The sequence below is a fragment of the Camelina sativa genome, chromosome 9, assembly GCF_000633955.1.
Source record: "Camelina sativa cultivar DH55 chromosome 9, Cs, whole genome shotgun sequence".
Lineage (NCBI taxonomy): Eukaryota > Viridiplantae > Streptophyta > Magnoliopsida > Brassicales > Brassicaceae > Camelina > Camelina sativa.
This window is the reverse complement of record NC_025693.1, coordinates 19,331,312-19,355,986: the sequence shown is the minus strand read 5'-3', so window position 1 is coordinate 19,355,986 and position 24,675 is coordinate 19,331,312. Positions and strand designations below refer to the sequence as shown.

General features: G+C 34.6%; 4 protein-coding genes and 1 pseudogene across 4 annotated transcripts; 2 read left to right on the top strand and 3 right to left on the bottom strand.

Annotated features, from left to right (window-relative positions):
• Window positions 1,030-4,419, bottom strand: LOC104715444 (FBD-associated F-box protein At3g49020-like). The gene is made up of 4 exons (XM_019229996.1): window positions 4,364-4,419; window positions 1,646-2,537; window positions 1,449-1,574; window positions 1,030-1,350 (listed from the first exon to the last, which is right to left on the bottom strand). The coding sequence occupies exons 1-4, from the start codon at window positions 4,417-4,419 to the stop codon at window positions 1,030-1,032; spliced, it is 1,395 nt and encodes a 464-aa protein (XP_019085541.1).
• On the bottom strand, window positions 12,339-14,315 carry LOC104711401 (annotated as a pseudogene).
• LOC104711400 (60S ribosomal protein L13-1) lies at window positions 14,478-16,350 on the top strand. Its single transcript, XM_010428102.2, has 5 exons — window positions 14,478-14,557; window positions 15,110-15,229; window positions 15,332-15,465; window positions 15,694-15,852; window positions 15,958-16,350. The coding sequence occupies exons 2-5, from the start codon at window positions 15,124-15,126 to the stop codon at window positions 16,177-16,179; spliced, it is 621 nt and encodes a 206-aa protein (XP_010426404.1). The 5' UTR covers window positions 14,478-14,557; window positions 15,110-15,123; the 3' UTR covers window positions 16,180-16,350.
• LOC104711399 lies at window positions 16,636-20,148 on the bottom strand. Its single transcript, XM_010428101.2, has 15 exons — window positions 20,026-20,148; window positions 19,822-19,920; window positions 19,584-19,737; window positions 19,312-19,424; window positions 19,143-19,215; window positions 18,839-18,990; window positions 18,523-18,663; window positions 18,322-18,414; window positions 18,104-18,215; window positions 17,775-17,933; window positions 17,649-17,686; window positions 17,482-17,574; window positions 17,304-17,387; window positions 17,055-17,210; window positions 16,636-16,956 (listed from the first exon to the last, which is right to left on the bottom strand). The coding sequence occupies exons 2-15, from the start codon at window positions 19,891-19,893 to the stop codon at window positions 16,810-16,812; spliced, it is 1,587 nt and encodes a 528-aa protein (XP_010426403.1). The 5' UTR covers window positions 19,894-19,920; window positions 20,026-20,148; the 3' UTR covers window positions 16,636-16,809.
• Window positions 21,864-24,396, top strand: LOC104711397 (oxalate--CoA ligase). The gene is made up of 5 exons (XM_010428099.2): window positions 21,864-22,153; window positions 22,298-22,975; window positions 23,073-23,442; window positions 23,691-23,794; window positions 23,982-24,396. Exons 1-5 carry the CDS (start codon window positions 21,950-21,952, stop codon window positions 24,168-24,170), a joined length of 1,545 nt encoding a protein of 514 aa, XP_010426401.1. The 5' UTR covers window positions 21,864-21,949; the 3' UTR covers window positions 24,171-24,396.

The following is a 24,675-nucleotide window of genomic DNA, read 5'->3' as shown; positions in this document are numbered from 1 at the left end:
ATATATATATATATATATATATATATATATATATATTTGATATTTCTAATAATAAAATACACATTTTACTTACCCGCCCTAAGCCACAATTCGTCTTAGCACGGCACTGCCCACATCTTCTCGTTGCAAATCTTCAGGCAACTCAATGATCCTGTCCTCGTTCACAACACCTCGATTTCTCAAACTTTCACCACTGATTTTGCTTTTAAGATTCAAAGAAAACATGATGCATACGAATTTTAGTGCTCAAAAGAATTAGAGTTTATAGATCTTACAGTTAAACCGAAAGGGATGCAGAGCAACATACCGTGTACGTGTTCCATTATCGTTAACAGAGAAAACAATTTGGTAAAACCCCTTCAGTTCCCTGTGCTATCGCAATTAAGAACGCTCCAAACGCAAACGCAGCCTAACACAAGAAACCGGCTAAAAGGTTAGATATATGGTAACAGTGACGATTCTGCATCAAAAATTATTCAATCAGTAAGAGAGGATTAACAAAATTAGTGCAATAGCAGTCACTCAATTGAGCTAGCACAAGATTTGGAGAAGAATGAGAAAAAGAGTGTGAGAAAAATTGACACCGATCGTTTTCCTCTGCCCTTTTAAAATTTAGGCTCAATCACACTATAGAGTCAAATTGCACTAAAATTATGCGGTATATAATATTGTTAATTGGTCATAATTTTCAATAACTACATTCCGTAATAAGTTTTCGAAGCATTTTTTTGTAGTTCAACAATTTTGTAGTCCAAAAGTTATGTGTTTTGATGTCAACCGGCAAATAACAAATAGAGAAGATTTTAAAAGTGTGGATAGTACGTATATGGTCTATGCCGTGTTATATGCTGATAGCTCATCATCGAGATTGGTGGATCAATCCTTTCTTGTTTTCCCAAATGGCAATTCTCTAAAAAAAAAAAAAAAAACATGTTTCTGGTGCAACTAAAATACATAACTAAGAAAAACTCAATCGGGCACTGAAGTTGTAAAAGTTACTAAAGAAAATATTCGAATTGGCTTTTACATTCATCTCTCGTAAGCAGTTTTAGAATCGAGAACGAGGTGACATGAATCTGAAGCCCTGACCTCAGTAGCCAACTGGTAGAGCATCTGACGTCTCTTTTCCAACTTGTCGAGCTCCTTAGATTCTATGGGTTTTGTGGAGAGAGTTGCTTTCTCCAGGCATCTTGCGTTCTTAAGGATGTATGTAGCCATTCCTTTCTCATCTTCTAGTTGCGATTCGTATCCTATCCACTCGAATGTCTCAAGATGGAACAACAAACATTCTGGTACACGTTTCGGTTGACTCCAGCCGAAACGACTATCTTTGTTATGGTAGTGATATGGCTGCGGCAAAAGCAGTCAATGTAAGATATTTAGAGATCACCAAAATACATGAAGGTAGAGCTAGCTCGGAGACTATCCTAAAGAGTGAAATGGCTTACGTCAGTGAGCTTGAGGATTTGTAATTTAGGAGAACTATCGAGCATGAGTGAAAGAAGATACAACCACCCATACTTGTTTGTATGTAGCTCCAAAGATAAAAGCTGATAGAAGATTTTACCAATAGGCAGTATTTGTTATACACAAAACAATGTTAGCCAAATTGCAGATAAAAAAATACTTATTAAAGTGTAAAGGAAAAAACTACCTTTAAGGGTGATAAGTCTAAGGAAAGACGTTTGGCTTGAATTAGAGTTTCCAAAATGTTCTCATTCTTTATATCATACACATCACTGACTTTTGCTTCCATAAGCTCTGGCGCATTCTGAATCAGACAAAATTCAAGCCCATCGAACCCATTGATGTTCAAGTATTTCAAAGAAGGAGCATTTATCAAATAGCCTCCAGCACGGTTTGCATAGTGTTGATCTTCTAAGGTTAGTCTATGTAATGATGGCAAGGCAATAGTGAAAGTCGCCACATCGGCATTTCTAAATCTATTAACGACCAAATCTTCAAGTATAGGGCAGCCAGATAAAAGTTTGGAAACAGATTCTTCATCTTTGAAGTGTACATAGGAAAGCTTCAGCGCTTTCAGGGACTTGAAACAAACCGGAGAAGGAAGGTCTAAGATAATTGTACCCGTGAGTTCCAAAATCTCGAGTGTGTTATTACATCTACACAAAACACCCGGGAATTTTACGTAGCCTACTAGCCCTTTACTGAAAACAATGAGTACCAATTTACGCACATGGCGTGCAAATGCAATTCCAACCAATAATCCAATCTCCATAGCATCACATTTATATCCAACTTCCAATTTCAAACTCTCTAGAACCGGAGCTTTATGTAGAATCAGCGTTCTGGAAACATCCTCTGAAAATGTTTGGTGATTATAGTGACAAGAATCAAACTCGAGATTTGGCAACATCGTCCATATAGATTTCCAACTTCTAGACAAACCACTCGTGGCTATAGCAGTTTTTGTTGGAAGTGAAGACAATATATCCACAAGCAAAGGTTCAAGCAACTCACTGATCCTGTCCTCACTCACTACACCTCGATTACACATTCCTAAACCACCGATTTTGCTGTCAAAGAAAAAATCACAATAACACAAAGAAAAAAATGTTTCTAGGGTTCACAGAAATTAAAGTTGGAACTTACAATAAATAAACGGATTCCAGAAGAAAAGAGAAAAAACATAATCGACACAAAGAAACATATATAGCGTGGGTGTTGTTCCATTTTCGTTAAATAGAGAAAACAATTTGCTTCAGATTACAAACGCTCCAAACGCAGTCCCTAATACACGAATCCGGCTAAGTGCTTTGATATGATAATGGTGATGAGATGTAAACGAATCACAAAACCCTAATTAATAGAATACCACCACCAAATACCAATGGTCACATGCATTAGGAGACTCTGGAGAAGAGAGAACCAAAGCCTAAATATATTTGTTTTCATCCGGTCCAGGCCCATGAATAGTTAACGAATATTTAACAATTTGTAGTGTGAATAAATAGAAATTATTAGGAAAATCAAAATATTGTTAAATTTATTTGATAATTTATATTCGATAAAATGCATGTAATTTGAAATACTGTTATTATACTAACTAGGAAGTCGATCCGTACGTTGCCGCACGGAAAGTTGAAATTCTTAATGAATTAACATTACTAATTTGCTATATGTTCAACTTATTATTGGAAAAGAAAATTTATATACAAAATTGGTATTGCAAATTTAGTCTCTCTCATTTTTTTTGTTATCATATATTGGCAGAGCCGTCTCTAAGTTTTTGAGGGCCACCAGCAAATAAAAAAAGGGGCTGCTTATATTAGAAAACAAAAGAATTAAAAACTAAAAGAGGTTAGCACTTGGGTTCAAATTGGAGAGCTCAAACTCTTCAAGAAAGGTTATTACCGCTAGACTAAAGGAAGCATTTATAAAATTGGGCCAAAAAAACTTATAAAATATGCGGCTGCAAGCATATGCTTCATTGGCCTGGCCTTTGGGTCGGCTCTGTATATTGGTATATGTATCTTAAATAATTTAGCAACCTAGCTTACTATCACGCAAAAGTAAACTTTACTTGATCTACCTAAAATCATTATTTCTTTATCACATATTGATATTTTCTTTCCTTAACCAAATCTATTTTCTTGTGACGCAATAGAATAAGATTTAGCTCTAGAACAGGCAGTTCGGGATGAAATTCTTGCAAAGAACCATCGAAATTTTTTCAAAAGACTAATGCGAGCCGAGATTGGCTTAGGCTTGTTTATGTTCTTATTTACTTGTTCTTCTTCTTCACAAATTTGTCCTTGTTTTTAGAAAATATTTTGTATCAAAGCTATTGTAGTTACTACAATTTCTTTTCACCAATAAAGTTCTCATATTTATCAAAAAAAAAAAAAAAAATTAGTTCAGATCATAAAAAACTTTAAATTAGAAATTTCATACAATAAAGTTTTTATTAACTTACGATCGACTGGTCCGGAAAACAGTCTCGCGTTTGAAATATTAGACCACATTACAAGAAACATATTGTTTATTAGCTTAAAAAGTTATCTCGTTCTTTTGTCAGAAACCTTGCCTCCTAAAAAGGATGGACCAAAGAAAAAATTATGAATAATCAAATCGAATGATTAGAAAAAAAAAGAAAGTTTACACATTCCCAAAGATAGACAGATTTCAAAATTTTGTCACACTACTATTGTTCACAAAAGATATCGGCATTACGTATACGCTTTGAAAAGAACAACTTCAACAGACATATGAATGTTAGCATATTGAGAGATAAAGAAGAAACAGAGTAAGAGACAAACTCAAAACAAAATTGATTTATATAGAAAACAAATAGACACAACAACATAATAACTTGTGTCTCTTCACACATAACCAAACTCACCAATTAGTCACCCTTAATTGAGTTTTAGTCTTACACTGAGCTGCCTTCTTCGTCATCACAACTTTCAGTTTTAAACGAGTAAAATAACATTTGTGTCTCCCTCTTGGTAATTTCTTTCTTCCCACACAAGGTATTAACTTGTCTCTTCGTCTCTTTGATGAAGTTCCTCCTTTTTCTCTTGTCAGTTTGACATAAGAAGATCTTGGAGTTTCTAATTCACGCATGCTTCTCTTTTATCATCTTCAATTTTTCTACGTGAACATTGTCACGTCCCCTCTGTGATATTTCGTCACGTTTCCATACCACCCTTGTTCTTACAACCTTCTTCACCTTCTTTTTCTCTAAGGTGCACTTTTTCTTATCCTTTTTTGAAATTGGCTGCTTCTCCCTTTTCTCTCTTAGGAAGCAGCCTCCTTTCTTGCCTAGTGTCTTCCTTTGATCACCATCATTTCACGTCTTTGTGAAACTTTTTCCCCGTCTTCTTCAGTTATCTTTTCCACTCGCTTAAGCTCCATTGTTCTCCGAGGTATGCTTCGTTCTTTGCTCCATTTTTCTCCGAAGTAAACATCCTCTTCTGCTCCATTTTTCTCCGAGGTAAGTTTTCTCTTATGCTCCATTTTTTCTATGAGGTTTCTCCTTTAATACTTGGTGTGTCTCTTTGTTCACCGTCACATCTCTTTGACGTCTAATGCGTTCCCTTGAACCTTTTTGCTGAGTGGTGTTACTCTGTTCTTCCAACATACACTTCTCCGTGTTGTTATCTTCCTCACAAATATAACACCACTTTTTTTTGCTAATTCGCCATGCTCTGTTTCTTTCAACAGGCGGCTTCTCCGTCTTATTTCAGTTGAAGAACTCTTCAAATTCTCAACTTCATCGAGTGATGTCTTCTTAGCATCCTTGAGAAGATTTTTCTATCTCCTTCATCCCTTTGGAACCTTCTTCTTGAAGATATTTCTCTTCTTCTTACAACGAAGTTCTTCTTATTTTGTTGTGCTTGGACAGGATCCAAGACCCTATAATACCATGTTAGAATATTGAGAGAAAAAGAAGAAACAGAGTTAGAGACCTTTGTCTCTTCCCTTTTAAAGAAGACAAGAACAAAACTGAAACTTTATTTAAAATCTGAAACTACCAACTACACAATGGCTTGAATCTCTTCCCACTTGTGCCTCTCCAATGAAACAACACAAACAAACTAACACGTCAATACCAGATTTTGCAACTATTAACCATAGTCAGTTATAGCCAACAATGAAGACATGAATCTATATTTGCTGGGTTCAATTGGCAAAGTTTTAAACCACAAAAATGATAAAAAGGTAGACAACCATTTCGTACAAAGATATGTAATTGATTCATGCAGAATTTAACATGTCTATCAAAACGATTTATAATCAAGGGGCCTAAAAAGAAGTGCAACATTTTAATTAAGCATTTCAGCCATTGAACATGTTCTTTCATCGTTGAACTTGTGACAACCCAATCAATTGGTGGCAACTTGTCATGTGGGAAGGTTGTTAAAAGGTGGGAACAAGAGTTCGAGGAACACCTGGCGCACCAATAACCTACTGGTGGATTTGGATATCCACAGTGATGGGTTAGGATTGATGCCCTGCAGGGCCAGCTTGGGGTTCGTTGGGACGGCTAGCAGTGGGCTAGATTTTATTGTAACAACCCGTCCCATGGACCCCACTAGCCTCACTTCTAGTCGTCCAAACGGACCCCAAGCTGGCCCTGCAAGGCATTGAAGCTAGTGGGGTCCACAGGACGGGTTGTTACAGGGCTAAACTCCGTATCAACCCCAAAGAAGAAGACGAGAAAAAACGGATCAATCACGATGCTTTAGTAATTCTAAAGCTCATTTTAATTTTAATAGATTTTGTTCGTCCCTGAATATTATCCAAAAATCTAAACCCACAAACTCAACACTATGTGAACAACAATTGTATGGCTATGAAAAGAACCCAAGAATTTGGAACTTACCAAAGTAAGATTGATTGAAACGTTGGCGGGAGTGTACAATACATGATACGCTCTAGATCAGTGGACACAAAATCGATTGGGCTTAGTGAGAGTATGGCGTCGTCGACTCGTCGTGGAAAATAGGATTCAAAAGAGGATTCCTTAAGTTTTGTTTAACAATTTCTGTTTCTCAAAGATTCACAAAAGATTTGTGTTGGAATTCATAATTCAGAATGAGGAACAAAATCATTTTACAATTCAGTTTCATTGGTTTAGGTATATAAATGAGGCTGAAGAGGCACAACGAAAGATGGTGATAATTAAAAAGAGGAAGAAACGATGTTTCACAAAAGAACGCGAACAAAATGTTGCAATTGAAAGACACACCTCTTGGTTAGTTGGTTTCATGAAACGATGCTTCACCAGTTTAGGTATATAAATCAGTATAAAGTGGCACAACTAATGGTGGTGAGATCTAAGCATAGAAAGAGGCGATGCTTCACATAAGACGTGATTATGAATAAAAAGTCGCGATTAAAAGACACATCTTTTAGTTTAGTGAGCGAATTTTCCATAAAAAAACCACAGCCCTTAGATTAAGAGGAGACTAACCTCAAGTGTTGGATTATAATGATGACATCAGCAGTCTCTTAAAAACTGGTTTGCTATTAAGAGTGTTTAGTCTGAATTTCGGATTTAGTTCAATTAGATTATTCCGATTTTGAGTTATACGCAACAAAGAAATATCTACCAAACTGAATTCATAGTATAGAGTTTCTCACTTTTTGAAAGTTTTGGTTTAAATCCGAATAACCTGTAGTTACAATATACAAATTGATATAATAAAGGTAAATGGAGCGTTTGATACAAATCAACAACATTTATAGCTTTTATTATTTTTATGTGATTTAAACTCAAATATTGAATTATTTATGATTTATAGTTTAGAGAAACTTCTTTTAAATTTTTAGTCACCACATACTTCATGATAAGTTACTTTTATATATTTATCTTCTATGCAACAACAAAAAAAAGTCAAAAGAACTGAACTCTAGAACTTATCGAGCACACACAAAAAAAAAATATTGCCATATACTCTTTTAACATCTAACAACCTTTATTAATATGAACCAGAAAATATACATGATCATCAGTGAGATTATAATTACAACCAATAGTTTGAGTAACGAAGAAGCAAAAAGCAAATACTTAATCATCTTCGTCATTATCGTCAATCTAGTGTGACTATCATACTTGGGAATCATCTTCTTTTTATTGATGAAATACCGGTAACGCATTCGAAAGTCATAGGTAGCGATCCATCTGTTACATCGCATAACTTTCGGATTGATCGAAACTCTTATAACGTAAGAGATGTCATTGATCTTGGTTGTACTTAATACCCATTTCTGTTGATATGGTATACGACATTTTCTGATTCTCCTGTTGTTAGCGTTCCACTCCTCTTTAACATATAGTTTTCATGGTGGTTTACGTGCCGGTTGTTGCTTACATATCAAATCCGAGTGGATTTGTAATAATCTTTGATACGTCCACAATAGATCATACTGACGACGTTCGGTACCAATTGCACAACTAACATATGATGTTAGTAATAGTATGACCAAACACACGGCCAATATGACCGAAAAACTCTCGACAAAAACACTGGACATTGAGAAACAACAATTGATTTGGAACCACCGATGATCAGATCTACTATCCGAGAACAAGAGCCAACAAAGAGGTAGTGTAATAACGGAAGAAACCACATGGAATCCTCCGGAAAACAGTGAAGCACCATTTCGATGCAAGTATGTTCTCATCATCAACACTGGAATGTTCGAACGGTATATTAAATGAAAAGGCTAAAAGCAATAACTGAGAAAAGAAAACGAGGAGAAACCAACCAACTTCGAATAATCAAGCGCCGGACGGAGTTGCAGAGCTGTCGATGTTGTTTTTGAAAAAGGTTGTTATCGATCGCTTCTTTTCACCGAGAGGAAAAATATATAACAAATACAAACTAAGGAAATACAAACGAAAATTGAGACAGAGAGAAGTACGGCCGACGCCGGAGTCGACGCCGGCCGGAGATATTAAAAGCTTTTGTTGTGAACAATCGATCGCCTTCGTTGTCGTAGGGAGAGAAAACGGTTTTAAATCGCACTTTTTTCTTTTTTTATTACCATATACTCTATCTGTTCCAATTCCAATATATAAGATCTTTTAGCTTTTTTTATTTGTTCCATTTTATTAGAACTTTTCAAGTTTCTTTAATATTAATTTAATAAATTTAACTATTTAAATTTTGTAGTATTTTCTATTTATTGGATTTTGTTAAATGGTAAAACATTTATTGTTTTTTAATTTTTGTGTGTTTTAGCCAAAAACTCTTATAATTTGGAGCAGAGAGAGTATTTTTTTTTTTTTTGTCAACCACAATAGCATGTTAATAATCGACTATGATATAAGTAAACATACACTTATACTAAAATGGGTTTTGTAAAATGAATTATTTTCTGATTGTTTCTAGAAAAATACAGTATTTTTTTACACAATCGTGAATTTGATTATTTGAACACCTAACAAAGAAAGTTCAACAAAGATATTATTGCTGAACGAAACAGATTAAGTGCTGCAAAAAATATAAAGATCACTATATAATTGGATCTGCGTGCCTTCTAAAAATCGGGTCAAATGCTCCAATGGGTCGTTTTAAGGTCCGCATGCTTTTGTAGTTTTGTGTCAAAATTACTGTCTATACTAGATTTTAATCCGCGGTATATTTGATATTTTGCAAATAGAGGAATAACTAAATTTTTGAACGTGTAGCTAAATGTCTATATTAATTTTTTTTACCTGTATTATACTTCATGACTATTTAGTTGTTATATTTAGTTTGTTTTGTTTAGTGTTTGAAATTTTATTTTGATTTTTAATTATTATAACAAAAAAATAAGGGATCTAAATACATAATAAGTAATTTATACGCTATAATTAAATCACATTTTTCCTAATGATTCAATTATTTTACACAATCTTATTTAAATCGCCTTAATTTTATATGTCAAATCTTCTAATATTAATAGTGTTGACAAATAATAAAATGAGGATTTAACTCGTGTTAACACAAATTTAATGATACTTTATTAATTCCAACATATCATCTTTATAACTCATCTACTATATAACCATATTACATAGTATTTTGAACTTTTTTAATTTTACATATTCATAATATTTTAAAATTTTATTAAGTTTATATACATATATATTTTAATTATAATTTTTAAATAAATGTGAATCGAAGTTTTTCTTACGTTAAGAATCAAAACTCCCAGGTTTTGGAAAACAAAATTGGAGTCAAATTGTTGTTTTCTTGGTTTGCAAAAGATTCATAGATAGAAAATTTTCAATACACAATAGAAGGTGTAGTTAAATATATCATATTTTGTGTTTTTATATTGATTTTGCTGTCATTTTTTAGTTGGAATGGAATGTAAAATATTTAGGAAACAAAATCTGAAATAATGTTATTTTTGGAAACTTTTGAAGGGTTAATGTTGTAAATAAAAAATTAAATAAGCAAAACTAAAAGGGCATAACACAAAATGTACTTCAAAAATGTTAATATAGATTACTTTTGGTCGAAGATTTTGTTTGTTGTGTAAATTTTAATTTGCCCAATGGCAAACCTTGTAATATCCTACATGCCAACTGGTTATTTTGTTGTCAATACTGCTAAAATAAGTATATAGTTACAAAATTGTAGAACTCCAAAAGAAAGAACTAAATTGAAAGTAGTCAAAACAGAAAAAGTGGATAAACTAATATTTATTTTGCTTGTTTGCCAAAAAAAAAAATGCTTATGATGGTTTTTTTTCTTTTCTCAAGATGATATCAATCAACTAACACAAAGCCTTGGTGAATGTTGAACATATAGGCCATGAATGGCTGCTGGTTTTTAACTGGTTTTTAGATTTTAGTTTTTAGCTTTTGGATTTTGGTTTTTGTTTTTTTAGTTTTTGATTTTTGGTGTAGATTTTAGTTTTTTTTTTCAAAATCTTGAATGGTGACTTGATTAGTTTTTGGTTTTTATGTATAATAATTATTTTAAAAATAATAAAATAATGATTATAATTTTTTATTAAAAAAAAGATACAATGATGCAGGAAAAAAACATATGTTGCACAATAAAAAAAAAAGTTTTAGTTTGTTTTAGAATTTAAGGAAATTAGAATAAATCTATATTAGAAAAAAAAATTAAAAAAAAAATCACGCTGAAAAACCAGATTTTTGTGGGTTTTAGATTTTATGAACAAAATGCTAAAATCCTTCAAAATCTGGTTTTCCTAAATTCTAGAAAATCTATTTTTTTCATAATCATGAATGGCTAAAAAATGGATTTTACAGAATCTAAAACCAAAAACTGATGTAAAATCAGGTGTCATTCAAGGCCATATTTTTTGTTAATGCTAACACAAAACAGAGATGTAGGCTATATTCATCTATTGCTTTGAAAATGCAAAAGTTATTTTTTTGGCAATTCTTAAGCATCTTTTGGATTGGCGATTGCTATATATATATATATATATATATTTATATATATATATATATATATATATATATACTAGATTAGGACCCGCGGTACACCGCAGGGCAAATTATTTATAATTAAAAATTTTAAATTATAAGTTGTATTTATTGGTTAAATAATTGTATAATAATTGTTAATTTTATAGTTTAAACCATATAATGCTGTAATATAATTTATTTTTACATAACATTTATTTAATCAATTTAATTAGATATGTCTATTTTCTGATATCAATAGTGTTAACAAAATAATGAAATAATGTTTTACCCGTGTAACACCGAATTAATGAAACCTGTCCCGCTATATATCGTCCCGAAATATTTAAACTCGCACTATATCATCTTAGTTTTTAATATTTATTGTTTTGTATTATAAATATTAGATTGAGTTGATATGTTATTTATTAAGATTGTAATTATTTACATTTTATAAGATTGACGCTTCTTATAAAGTTTAAATATTTATAATACTTAGAATTCTTAAAACGGTTGAGTATTTTTCATATTTGAAGTTTCCTAAAAGTTTAAATATATTATTAATATTTTAAAAGTCTTCTAATTTTTTTTAAAGTTGAAATATTTATAATATTTCAACTTTATATTTGAAACTTCATTAACTTTTAAATATTATTAATATTTAATAAAGTTTAACTTTCTAAAAATATAAATATTTATAATATTTAATATAAATATTTATAATATTTAACTTTTTAAAAATCTTTAAGGTAAAGAACCGGAATAAACCAAATTAAAGTTTTTAAATTTGAATACCTGATAAATTAATCTTTCTACTCATTTGTATTCTGAATCATTTTGGTCTCTTTTATAGTATGACTCTAAACTATTGCCCAATTTTTTAGGCGATGTGGGATATTGTACCGGTATTTTTTTTATTCATCTATTGAGTAATATACATCTATTTTAAACAATTTTATTACATCATATGCAAGAAAAAATCACAATTTTTATTAACTAAATGTATTATAGAATAGTTCAAGATAATTTAAATACAAATTCAAATAAAAATGAAAGAGAATCATATATTTATGTTTAAATGAGGTAGACAAATTTTCTTATTTTAAAAAATCTTACCTATAACTAATTTTGAAATTTTTGGTAACTAATATTAAAGTCAATGCATTAAATGCAAAAACTTTCCAAAAAGTATTTTTGAGCAAAAACTACTTCAAAAATACTAGTATAGATATACCAAATTGACTAAATATGGGTGCTAGATTTTATTAAGAACCCCAACTCATGTCACTTCAGCCAATTTACCCTGTGAAGTACTTATGCTTCAAAACATTTGAGAAAACCAATAATTGGAGATGTACATATTTTTAGTAGTTTGGGCACTTTCATCCCTTATTTGTGTGTTTCTGAACTGCTTAGTGCTTACTGAACTCCGAGAAAATCATCGACTAAATTTGTAAAAGTTCACTACATAGATAAAATTGGCAGTTCCATTCATCATCATCCCTTCTATCTACAAAATAGAAATCATAATTGAACAGGAAAATATCATAATAATTAACTAGAAGAGTAGGTATCAGCTTCACACACGAGCTGACATGAATCTGAAGCCCTTGCCACACTAGCTAACTCGTTGAGCATCTCACGTCTCTTTTCCAACTTGTCAAGCTCCGTAGAATCGATGAGTTTTGTGGAGAGAGTTGCGTTCTTCAGACGTCCTGCGTTCTTAAGAATGTATGTAGCCACTTCTTTCTCATCTTCTCGTTGCCAATCGTAATTTGTCCACACGAATGTCTCAAGATGGAACAACAAACATTCTGGTACACATTTTGGTTGATTCCATTTCCGGTCCACCATAGAGCCTTTATCACCATACCACCGTGACTGAGATCAATGTAATATATTTTTTTTTTAAATCAGAAAGAGCACTTGGGAAAAGAGAAAAAGGTAGTTGACTAATGTAATGACTTACATCGATGAGCTTGAGGATTTGTAATTGAGGAGAATTATCGAGCATGAGCGAAAGTAGATTCCACCACTCTTCTTTGTTTGTACGCAGCTCCAAAGATAGAAGCTGAGAGAAGATTTTACCAGTGGGATACTTAATCTTGTACAGGAGACAAAACAATGTTAGTAGCCCCATTGCAGATAAAAGAACCCTAATGAAATAAAATAAAAACTTAAAAATCTAACAGTTACCTCTAAGGATGATAAGTTAAAGGAAAGACGTCTGGCTGCAGTTAGAGATTCCAGGATGTTCTCATTGGTTATATAAGAAACGTCACTGACTTTTGCTTCCACAAGCTCTGGCGCATTCTCAATAAAAAAAAAACTCGAGCCCACTTAACCTACTGATGTTCAAGTATTTCAAAGAAGGAGCATTTATCACATAGCCACCATCACCTTCTCCATTGTATTCATCTTCAATGGTTAGTCTCTGTAACGATGGCACCGCAATAGTGAAAGTATCCTTACTGGTAGATTCATGCACGACCAAATCTTCAAGACAAGGGCAGCCACATAAAAGGTTGGAAACAGATTCTTCGTCTTTGAAGCTTACATAGTAAAGTTGCAGCTTTCTCATGGACTTGAAACAAACCGGAGAAGGAAAGTCTAAAAAACTGAAACACTCGAGTTTCAAGATTTCAAGTGTATCATTACTGCGTGAAATTCAAAACTGAGTACCAATTCTCGCACATGGCGTGCAAAAGCAATTGCAATCCATATCCCAACATCCGAAGCATCACAATGCTTTTCTTCAACTATCAAATGCAGACTGTCTAGAACTGGTGCTTTATGTGAAATCAAAGATCTGCAAACATCCTCTGAAAATGTACGGTGATAGCAAGAATCGAACTTGAGTTTTGGCAACATCTTCCAAAGAGATCTCCAACTTTTAGACAAAACACTGGTGGCTATGGCAGTTTTTGTTGGAAGTGAAGACAATATATGCAAAAGCAAAGCTTCAGGCAACTCACTGATCCTATCCTCACTCACTACACCTCGATTACTCAAACCTAAACCACCGATTTTGCTGTATTAAAAAATACAAAATAACAAAAAGTTAAGATCTTTAGGGTTCACAGAGATTAAGGTCAGGGCTTACAACTAAGAAAGCCATATAAATAAATTCCGAGCAAGAAGACAAAAAAAAAAAACCATAAACGAAACAAAGAGACTTACCGCTGTTGTTGTCGTTGTTCCATTATCGTTAAACAAAGACAGAATTTGGTACAAAATCCCTCGGATTACGAACGCTCCAAACACAAACGAACGCAAAAGAAGCCTACCACATTAAATCCGTTCTGATTCAGCTTCAAAATTATATTATTCACTTGTGTTTTTTTTTTTATTAGGCAAACAAAAGGATCCAAATGCATAGACGACTCTGAAGAAGAAAGGAAGAAGATGACGGAAGCAAACAACAGCAACACAACTTGACTCTTTTCGTTTTTCCCTTTTTTTGAGTTTTTTTAAAAATATCCAAAAACATTTTACAAGCCCAAATTTGTTTGTTTCCGGCCCAGGCCCAATTAGACGAATAGTTAACAACAATTTTTTAGGGCTTTGATACTATAAAAACCTCGTAACCCTAGAGTTGCAGAGAGATACCTCACCAGTCCGTCCAGCCGCGCAAGAAGAAGCTTCTCTCTCTTTGTGAGTTTACTCGTTCCTCTCCTCTCTTCTACTTCTTGTCTCTGTGAATCTCTCCCTCGCTGCTTTCTTTATGTATTAGGGTTTACTAGTGTGTTTCTTCTCTCTTTGTCTCTGCTCCTGGTATTTTCTAAGTTCGTTGCTTTGTTCATTTCGAGTTTTATTGACCTGATGATATAAGCGTTTTTAGAGTCTGTTGTTTGTTCTGCTTTAGAGATTTATCAAAGTATCGCTATTGGAATGCGTAAGATTAGAGTTTTTATTGATGAACTGTAAAATGTAGTTTGGATGCCGTTGTTATACCGTTGGGGATCTCTTGAGAGTTTATAAGTCGTCATCTTTAGTATGGTTTTAAGAAGAGTTGTCTAGATACTTGGAAGTATTACAAGCTTTTTGTATCAATTTTGTTTGTTTTATGTTCGCTAAAGCATTGAGATTGGTCTTACGGTTTGCGGTGTGAAAGTTTCATCATTTTGATATCTTTAGAGATAAGAGTAATTGTTTTTGAATGTATGATTCACTAATGGAGCTGATTGTTGTTGGTTTTTTTTGCAGCTTGAGGTGACGAAATGAAGCACAACAATGTCATCCCCAATGGACACTTTAAAAAGCACTGGCAGAACTATGTGAAGACTTGGTTCAACCAGCCTGCCAGGAAGACCAGAAGAAGAGTTGGTTAGTTATCTCTCCCGCATTGCTTGTGTCATGTTTCTGTTTAAGCTTACTCCTATGGTTTTCCAGAATCTAATTGTGTGTGTTTGTGTCATGTCTACTCAGCGAGGCAAAAGAAGGCTGTGAAGATCTTCCCTCGTCCAACATCTGGACCTCTCCGCCCTGTTGTGCATGGTCAGACTCTTAAGTACAACATGAAGGTCAGAACCGGTAAAGGATTCACTCTTGAAGAGCTCAAGGTTTGTAACATCTATCTCTCTCTCTGTCTGTCATTTATTCTTGTAGCTATTAAGTTTCATTTCTTGGTTTCTGATTGTTGATTACATTAGCCTGGTTGGTACCCTTGATTTCTGATTGATGATGATTAGATTAGGCTGGATATTTCTTTGTTTTTGGAGCTATCATGTTTCATTTCCTGCTGAATATTGTTGGGATTGTTGATTACTGATTGCTTTTTATTAATATAGGCTGCTGGTATCCCCAAGAAGTTGGCTCCTACAATCGGTATCTCTGTTGACCATCGTCGCAAAAACCGTTCTTTGGAGGGTCTTCAAACCAATGTCCAGAGGCTGAAAACCTACAAGGCTAAGTTGGTCATCTTCCCGCGCCGTGCCCGGAAGGTTAAGGTACTATTTCGAAGCAACAAGTTTATGTTTTATTGGTCTTCATCATTATCTTCTTGATTTGGTACTGATCTCTTACTTGTTCTGTTTTTGTTTGTGTTGTGTCAGGCTGGTGACTCTACACCAGAAGAGTTGGCCAATGCTACCCAAGTCCAAGGAGACTACATGCCTATTGTACGTGAGAAGCCTACTATGGAGCTCGTTAAGCTGACCTCAGAGATGACATCCTTCAAGGCGTATGATAAGCTACGTCTTGAGAGGACAAACAAGAGACATGCTGGTGCTAGGCTCAAGAGGGCTCAAGAGGCTGAGAAAGAAGAGAAGAAGTGAGGATCCTTCTTCTTAGTTAGAATCCTTGTTATCATCTTTCGGATCTGAATTTTGGTGTATCAAACTCTGTTTTTTGTTTCTTCAGTATTGTATCCTTGAATCTTTTGATTTTGCTGATTCTTTGCTTCTCTGGTTTTATGAAAAAGATCATATCAGACATTTTGCCATCTATTCGTGCCGACCTTTTTTACTGTAGACAAAGTATTTTTAGCTATTTGAAAATTTGTCTCCAGTATGATTGTTTTGCCTTTTCAATATATGTACTGTTCTGCTTAGTTTCTAAAATCACGCCAGTGCCGATTAGAACAATATTTAGCGACATGTTATAATTTATACTCTGGTCAGAAGAAGGGATCTTTCCACGTAAACATTTTTGTTACTTCATATTTCCATAGTTGTAAATTGTAATATTAGCTTGAGAGACATTCCAATATATTCAAGTTTTCAGAAGAGAGAAAAACCTAAAAGACACTTGTATATTAATAAGATATATCAATTATACCAATGATTATGTCACAGAAAAAAAAAAAAAAAAAAAAAAAAACTGTTCACAGATAGTAAGTAAATCAAAACTAAATCGACCATAGCAAAACGAAGAAGACAACGAGAAATGGGTTTTTAAATTGGAGCTTAGAAGTCATGGAAGAGCATTATTGCATCATCGAGTTTAAACCTACTGGCAGAAAGCAACATTCTTTTGGCGTTAACCTTTTTCACTCTCTCCTTTAATGCTCCTTCCGGTGTCTTTTCCAGTATCTTCGATGACAACATCATCAACTGCCACAAACGCAATGACAGTTTATTTTTTTAGTAATAGGGAACATCTAGGAATTCATCAACTCTACATCTTTAGTAATTTCAAAGCGTGGACTAACCTCTTTCTCGGAATCTCCTTCATGGGTCAACCTGAGACTCAAGTTTAAAGAAGCATGATACATCTCATCCAACATTTGCCTCGTCACAATCAACTTGTTTACCTTCCACAATAAGAAGGACGTATATCCAGAACCACCACCCGTAACCACGAATTTCTAAAACAACATAAGAGGAAAATAATGAATCAACATCTAAAACAATATTTCATTTAAAAAGATTTGGTTACAACTTGGTAAAAAAGATAGTACCTGCATATGTAAGTAACTATCTTTCCACATCTTCAGAAGGATTTGAGGCGTGTCTTTCTTTTCAGTCAGCGCGGCATCAGCAATCTTAAAAAATAAAAAGTTGATGTAAAGTTAGGAAACTTGTTATCACCAAAAAATAATGTTTCAATATTTCACTAGAAAAAACAGTCTTTATAACCTTATCGGTCTCAACAAAACGCCCTTCTTGTGATAAGTATCTGAACATTCTGAAAGCTTCTTTCCCATATCTTCTCATAACTACTGCTTCCATCTGAAACCATTTCAAAGATCTCATTTTCAATTTCAGAAATATTTCAGGAAATATAGAAAAAGATGGAAACACACCTCGTCTTTCTGTGCTACGCTGATAATTGATTTTAAATCTGCAAAAACCAATTAACAGAAGAAATTATAAAAGGTAAGTTTGAATACAAAAATCAGCTGAATAGATTGTTGATGGAGTTACTATACCAACTATATATGAACTATCCATTTCTATCACAAATGCTGGTAGATAGGAAGACGTTGCACACAATTGATCAAGGCATGCTTCAACTCGCTCTTGTAACATAGTACGACCTGCTACTGTCTTTATAACCTCTTCATAAATGGAACCAACCGACATTGGAACTGTTTAAAGAGGAAAGCAAATTCAGTAACCCGACAGAATTTTCATAGGTGATTTTGGTGGAGAGTGTAAAATGATTAATCAATCGCACCAAAAAGAACAATCGAGACTTCAATTTGTTTTGTTTATGTTAAGATATCTAATGAAAATGAGTAAGCATCTCAGATATTACCCGACTTGTCTGTTTTCACCTTCTTCTCCTGCGATCTTCCTACTTCTAACATTGCCCTCAAGACAATGGCACATCCTTCATCCCTGCGTTCTTTCACTATCTCCACACACACCTTAAACAAAGAAACAGGTGGTCAAAAGACTCCTAAAGATAAATCAGGAAAATTAAATTTTGAATACCAATAAAATAACCTCAAATGAGAGACACGGGTAACTAACCTTATGTCTAAGGCGGCGGATGAACTCCTCAAAGTTAGGACGCCAAATCACTTCATTGCTCGTAGGTGAGAAGTCCACATCACGTTGCTTACGCTGAAATATTCGGTTCAGAGAGAAACATCAAAACAAAAGGTACTTAGTGCTACGTCATTGAGAAATGTATGTCTTTTCTCCAAAACTGCATGGTAAGAATGCTGATACCTTCCCCTCAGTAATGTTGTTATCATTATCTGCTATTGATGAATTTGAATCTTCTTCAAATACAAGTGGAAACCTTATTGTGTCAACTGGAGTTGCTGCTTCAAGAACACGTTCCTCTAAGGTTTCCGGTTCTTTAAGAATCTGCACAGTTTAAGAAATTTTGTTAATTAATACCAAAAAAGAAAAAACAGTCAAACTGAGAGTCATGTCGCTGCAATTGGTTGATAGATCTAATAAACAAGAAACTGATATATCCGGAAAAGTATACAGTTGTTAGTTTTCATACTGACATACTACAACAGAAAGCCTTTATCACCTTGGCAGCCTTAGGGCCTCTTTTCTTTGCCGGCTCTTGTTCTTTGTTTGCAAGAACAGGTTCGGGAGAAGGAATGCGCTCAACAAAACGGGCAGCAACCAATTTCTGAAGAGAATCTTTGATCACTTTTGAACCTATCGATTTTTCTGAATCTGATCATGTATGAAGAAAACATGTATAACAGATTAGAATTCATTTGTTATGACACATTATTGTAATCAAAACGAGAAACACAAAGCCAACGCCTACAATGAGAGTATTGTGGCAATACAACACAGGAGGTACGTAAGATATTAGGACTCACCTTGGTCTCTTTCTATCAGCTGTCCTAAGGTAAGCCTACCGTTACAAAGTAAACCATCAAGAACTGCACCGCACTGTACATGTAGATCAAACGTATAAGGTTAGCATGTCTCGAAGCACAACCAAGTAAGTCAAACACTGAACAGAGCGAAGAAGAAGCAGGATCAAACCTCAGACCCAAGTTCATCGTTTACAACCCTTGAAAACTTGTTATACCTCCCACGATGAAGAATGTTGCTAAGCAGCACAAGGTACTGTACAGTAGCTTTGCTCTCGGAACCATCTACATATCAAAAAAGCATACAACAAAACTCTCATGATTACTCTCTTTCTGAGTTTCACAACAAGAAAACCTCAATGCTTAGTTTACTTATCACAAAACCTACTCGGAACTCTTAAAACTCAGCGATTAGAAACTGAAAAAAAAGCAAACAGGACTAACCAGGTGGCTCAATAGAGAATGCTTGAACGCAATTGTGCTGAATCAAGAGGTACAAAATATCCTTGACTTGGTTATGATTGATTTCAGATTCGGCTAAACGAGAGATGTCTCGCGAAGAAAGATGTCCTCTACGGAGAAGACATTCACAAACTTTCTGCAAATAAAGCCATCACCAAAAACTCATTAACACAGGAATCATAGATTTCATAATCTTTGGAAGGGTTCATCAAACTAATACCGATACGACGGTTCCGAACTGGACTGAGATAATGTGGACGGCGTAGACGATGCCATACTCAGCCGTCTCCATGATTAGTGTGACACTTGTTGTCTTCTTCTGTCTCCCGCAAGCACACAAACAACAACACACAAAAGGGTTTTTAGCAAAATCGCAAATTTGATTAAGGATTTGATTAAAAAGTACAAATCTTTTGAAAAGTACCTTCTTTACGCTTCGATTGAGTGATATAAGTGTCAAAACCCTTGACGGGTTTCGGTGACAGAGATAGCTTCCGCCGGTGGAGGAAGGGTTATCGGAAAGTTCTCAATTTTTTTTTTACTGCGATTGTTTGTTTAAAAACCTAAGCCCAATTTTATGGAGGGTAAGGCCCAATTTGATGGAGGGTGTGGCCCATTGCTTCTCTATTTGTGTATGTCGGTAAAGAAGAACAAACACAAATCAAATTCTTCTGTTTGTAATTATTCTATGTGATGGCTTTACATTTTTTAAATGAATTGAAGACCATGTTTTTAATTAGGAGAAAGGGAAAATGATTTTTTCAGCTACATGAATATGACTTTGGTTTTTTCTTTATCAGATAAAATTGTATAAGACGTTTTTTCATGTATAGGATATTTTTATTAATCATCGACTTCTATTTACATAATAACATAATGTTTAATCTTAAACCAGGTAAAATAAACATTTTGAGTTACTAAATCCTAATCTGATTCTTTTTTTACGCTATTGCAAGCAAAATTATGGTCCTAGTATAGTGAATCATGATATAGACCCAAAACAGTGTTACAATACTGTGGTTTCAACTTTCAAATCAATACTTTTGGAGTAACAAAATACATTTCACGAATCACGACTATACATATATATATATATATATACATATCAATATTCAACTAATACTTTTTTGTCCTTTTATCGAAAGTAAGTTTTTAAAAAAAAAATTGGTCTAGTAGTTGTTACATGTGTTGTTGTAAGCTAGGTAGGAGTTGTAAATAATTTCTGTTGGAGTTCATAACTGTTTTCATTTCTCTTTTAGCCGATAATTGTATTTTATTAATGTTTGACATTATATATTCGTGTTTACCTAATTTTTTATGACTTTACACTTACCTAAATTTAAGCTTATAAAATACCAAATTAGTCAGTTTAAGATATGCATTCTTCCTTATAGATATATGAACACCACATTACAACAAAACAAAAAGAGTCATAGTTTAATCGTTTTATGATGTTGAATTATTATTATCCAAGTTCAATAATTTATATTTAAATGGTGGGCATGTATCAGACAAAACAACTAATCCAACTAAAGCTATATATATTTTAAAATCATAATATGGACAAACCAAAATTGATAACTTCAAAAAGATGTATGTCCCCATTATTTACTCTTATCGTTCTAAGGTTTTTTCCCCTTGATCATTTAGCACTAATAGTATTCTTTTCTTTCTTTTGTATATATATAATATATCAACAAACTTTGGGACGTTTAACCCATAATTTTGTCGGCTAGTTATACCATCCACCTCAAATTCTTAAGATTATTATATTCCTTGTACAATAGTGCTACGTACGTAGGAGCATCTTTGAAACTGTGCTAATCCGAGTCAAAAAAAAGTCACATGCGCAATGGACTGACTCATTAGCATTTCTTTAATGGAACTATAGTTTAGTTTCGCTATGACCTATCCTATCTAAATCTAAGATTAATCAGAAAGGAAAATGTTTTCTGAAGCTTTGTTTATTGCATGACGTTTTAAAGTTTTTACCCAACTATTTAGAATTTTAATACTTCTACGGAAATTTCATGTACAAATCAAAATTACTATTGCATGATTTCAAAAAAAAAAAAAAAAAAAAATTACTATTGCATGATGAAGCCAATAACGCGGGTTCAGCCGTTCGGTTCAGGGTTTGTACCGGAAATCAAATTAAAACAACAATTTTAAACCCACCTCTTCAAAAACCGAAACGTCGGTTCAAAAATGACACGTGTCAGCATCTTTTAGGCCTTTCGGATTAATTTATAAATATAGCATTTTGCTTTCACATTCTCTGCTTCTTCTTCTTCTTCCTCATCCTCATCCTCATCGTTTGCTCTCGTGTTTGTGTTTTCCACGTAACCATGGATGCCGATACACTCACCGGATTGTTAGAAAACGTCGCCAGAAAATTCCCCGATCGACGAGCTCTCTCCGTTTCTGGCAAATTCGATCTCACTCACGCGCGTCTTCACGATCTAATCGAACGCGCCGCCTCACGTCTCGTCCCCGCCGCTGGCATCAAACCTGGCGATGTCGTCGCTCTCACCTTCCCTAACACCGTCGAGGTAGTTTTTTTTTTTTTTTGGTAGCTTTCTTCATATGTTTTGGATTTTAAAGCTTCGTCTCTGGTTTTATTTTTGCGTGCGGAACAATCTCATGGGAAACAGAAATGGTGTTCAGATTTTGATTTCGATTTTTTTGTTTGTTAGTTTGTGATAATGTTTTTGGCGGTGATAAGAGCTAGAGCAACGGCGGCGCCGTTAAACGCGGCGTACACAGCGGAGGAATTTGAGTTTTATCTCTCCGATTCGGATTCAAAGCTGTTGTTAACCGCTAAAGAAGGAAACGCACCGGCTCAAGAAGCAGCTTCGAAGCTAAACATCTCTCACGTAACCGCTACGCTGCTAGACGCTGGCACGGACTTGGCTCTGTCCGTGTCGGATTCTGACTCGGTCGTTGACTCAGCTACGGAACTCGTTAATAGCCCGGACGACGCGGCACTCTTCCTCCACACTTCTGGCACCACGAGCCGTCCCAAGGGTGTACCTCTCACGCAGCTCAATTTAGTTTCATCAGTGAAGAACATTAAATCGGTTTACAAGCTTACTGAGTCTGATTCTACGGTGATTGTTCTCCCTCTGTTCCACGTTCATGGATTGTTAGCTGGTTTGCTCAGCTCGCTTGGAGCTGGTGCTGCTGTGACACTCCCAGCTGCTGGTCGATTCTCAGCGACTACGTTTTGGCCAGACATGAAGAAGTATAACGCTACATGGTATACTGCTGTTCCAACTATTCATCAGATCATATTGGACCGCCACGCCAGCCATCCTGAGCCTGAGTACCCTAAACTCCGGTTCATCAGGAGTTGCAGTGCTTCTTTGGCTCCGGTAATGCTCTTGTTTCAAGCCAGTTGTTATTTATGGAGAACATAGTAACATGTCTTTCAAGATATTTATGGTTTTGTATGTCTATGGTTGTGTTCAGGTGATATTGTCCAGGCTTGAGGAAGCTTTTGGAGCACCGGTGCTAGAGGCCTATGCAATGACAGAGGCAACCCACTTGATGAGCTCAAATCCCTTACCAGAGGAAGGTCCACACAAGCCTGGGTCTGTTGGGAAACCCGTAGGTCAAGAAATGGCCATCCTTAATGAGAAAGGCGAGATACAAGAGCCAAATAACAAAGGAGAGGTTTGTATTAGAGGGCCAAATGTGACAAAAGGTTACAAGAACAACCCAGAGGCCAATAAGGCAGGTTTCGAGTTTGGGTGGTTCCACACTGGTGATATCGGTTACTTTGATTCCGATGGGTATTTGTCTCTGGTGGGTCGGATCAAAGAGCTCATTAACCGTGGAGGTTAGTCTCATTTACTCTTATTTGATGGCTTTACTGTTCAAAAGTATAATAGTCTATGGGAAGCCGTTTATATGGATCAACTTTGTATTTGCATAGTCCCAATGGATTGGCTAGACTTTGTCAATTGAAATCCCTATCTAGTTAGAAATGAGACAAGTCAAAGAAAGAGGCTACTTTGCAGTATTATGTTCTTTCTGTAACAATGAGTTAGGTCTTCTATGTGTACTTACTTACAATCTCTATTTCAGGTGAGAAGATATCGCCAATTGAAGTGGATGCTGTACTCTTAACCCATCCGGACGTTTCCCAGGGAGTTGCATTCGGTGTTCCTGATGAAAAATATGGCGAAGAGGTAAACAAAACCTTTGCTTAAGTTGCTCTAATTTTATTTCATCAATTGGTCTCCCTTATCTACTACCATTATGCCCTGCATAGTTATTAAAACTTTATGTGAACTTACTTCAGTAATGCTCTTAAGAAACGTAATTAGCTGTTTAATTAGATTGGTTGATAATAGAGTTTTTTTCTTGATATATCAGATTAATTGTGCGGTGATTCCAAGAGAAGGAACAACTGTGACAGAAGAGGACATTAAAACATTTTGTAAGAAGAATTTGGCAGCTTTCAAGGTGCCAAAGAGAGTGTTCATCACTGATAACCTCCCCAAAACTGCTTCCGGTAAGATTCAGCGCCGCATCGTCGCTCAGCAATTCCTCGAAAAACCCTAAACACACAACAAAATACCATCTTGCTCGAATCATTGATGATGAGTCTTCTTAGATTGTAGGCAAGTGGATTTGCTTTCTCAATTGGTTCGTGGTTTAAAAGTTACCTTTTTAATATGTTTTTCATGGTTAAAAGAGCACATGGTGGTGAAGGGTATAGTTAAATTACAAAAATGGAAATAAAGTTGATAAGAGATTATTGCAGTACAATAAAGGAGAGTTTTTTTTTCTTGGTGTTGTCTTTGCGTCGTTTATTGAAGATGCTCTTCATCTAATGCGTCGTGACCAATTTGACAACTAAAAACGTGCTGCCAAAACGGATAAAGCCGAATGACCCAACACAATACACATTTAAGTATCTTAACACAGAAAAAGGTGCATTTATATTACATCTTCATAGAACAAACCAACCGTTTAGTGGGACAGTTAGGCTTTACACAAGTTCAGTTAGGTTTTACACAAGTTAAATCTCAACTCGTGTTGCACCGTGCATCATCAATATGGCTTA

Bases quoted from the DNA above. Each gene is read 5' to 3' on its own strand.
- LOC104711397 (XM_010428099.2), top strand. From the start codon at position 21,950: ATGGATGCCGATACACTCACCGGATTGTTAGAAAACGTCGCCAGAAAA. The intron at 22,154-22,297 runs GTAGTTTTTTTT...TTTGTTTGTTAG, and splicing joins CCTTCCCTAACACCGTCGAG to TTTGTGATAATGTTTTTGGC. The intron at 23,795-23,981 runs GTAAACAAAACC...TTGATATATCAG, and splicing joins ATGAAAAATATGGCGAAGAG to ATTAATTGTGCGGTGATTCC.
- LOC104711400 (XM_010428102.2), top strand. From the start codon at position 15,124: ATGAAGCACAACAATGTCATCCCCAATGGACACTTTAAAAAGCACTGG. The intron at 15,230-15,331 runs GTTAGTTATCTC...ATGTCTACTCAG, and splicing joins GAAGACCAGAAGAAGAGTTG to CGAGGCAAAAGAAGGCTGTG. The intron at 15,853-15,957 runs GTACTATTTCGA...GTGTTGTGTCAG, and splicing joins GCCGTGCCCGGAAGGTTAAG to GCTGGTGACTCTACACCAGA.
- LOC104715444 (XM_019229996.1), bottom strand. From the start codon at position 4,419: ATGACGAAGAAGGCAGCTCAGTGTAAGACTAAAACTCAATTAAGGGTG. The intron at 2,538-4,363 runs GTGAGTTTGGTT...TTTCTTTGACAG, and splicing joins CAATTAAGGGTGACTAATTG to CAAAATCGGTGGTTTAGGAA. The intron at 1,351-1,448 runs GTAAGCCATTTC...CTTTTGCCGCAG, and splicing joins AAATCCTCAAGCTCACTGAC to CCATATCACTACCATAACAA.
- LOC104711399 (XM_010428101.2), bottom strand. From the start codon at position 19,893: ATGGAGACGGCTGAGTATGGCATCGTCTACGCCGTCCACATTATCTCA. The intron at 18,664-18,838 runs GTGATAAAGGCT...TAAACTGTGCAG, and splicing joins GAGGCCCTAAGGCTGCCAAG to ATTCTTAAAGAACCGGAAAC. The intron at 18,415-18,522 runs GTATCAGCATTC...CGAATATTTCAG, and splicing joins ACAACATTACTGAGGGGAAG to CGTAAGCAACGTGATGTGGA.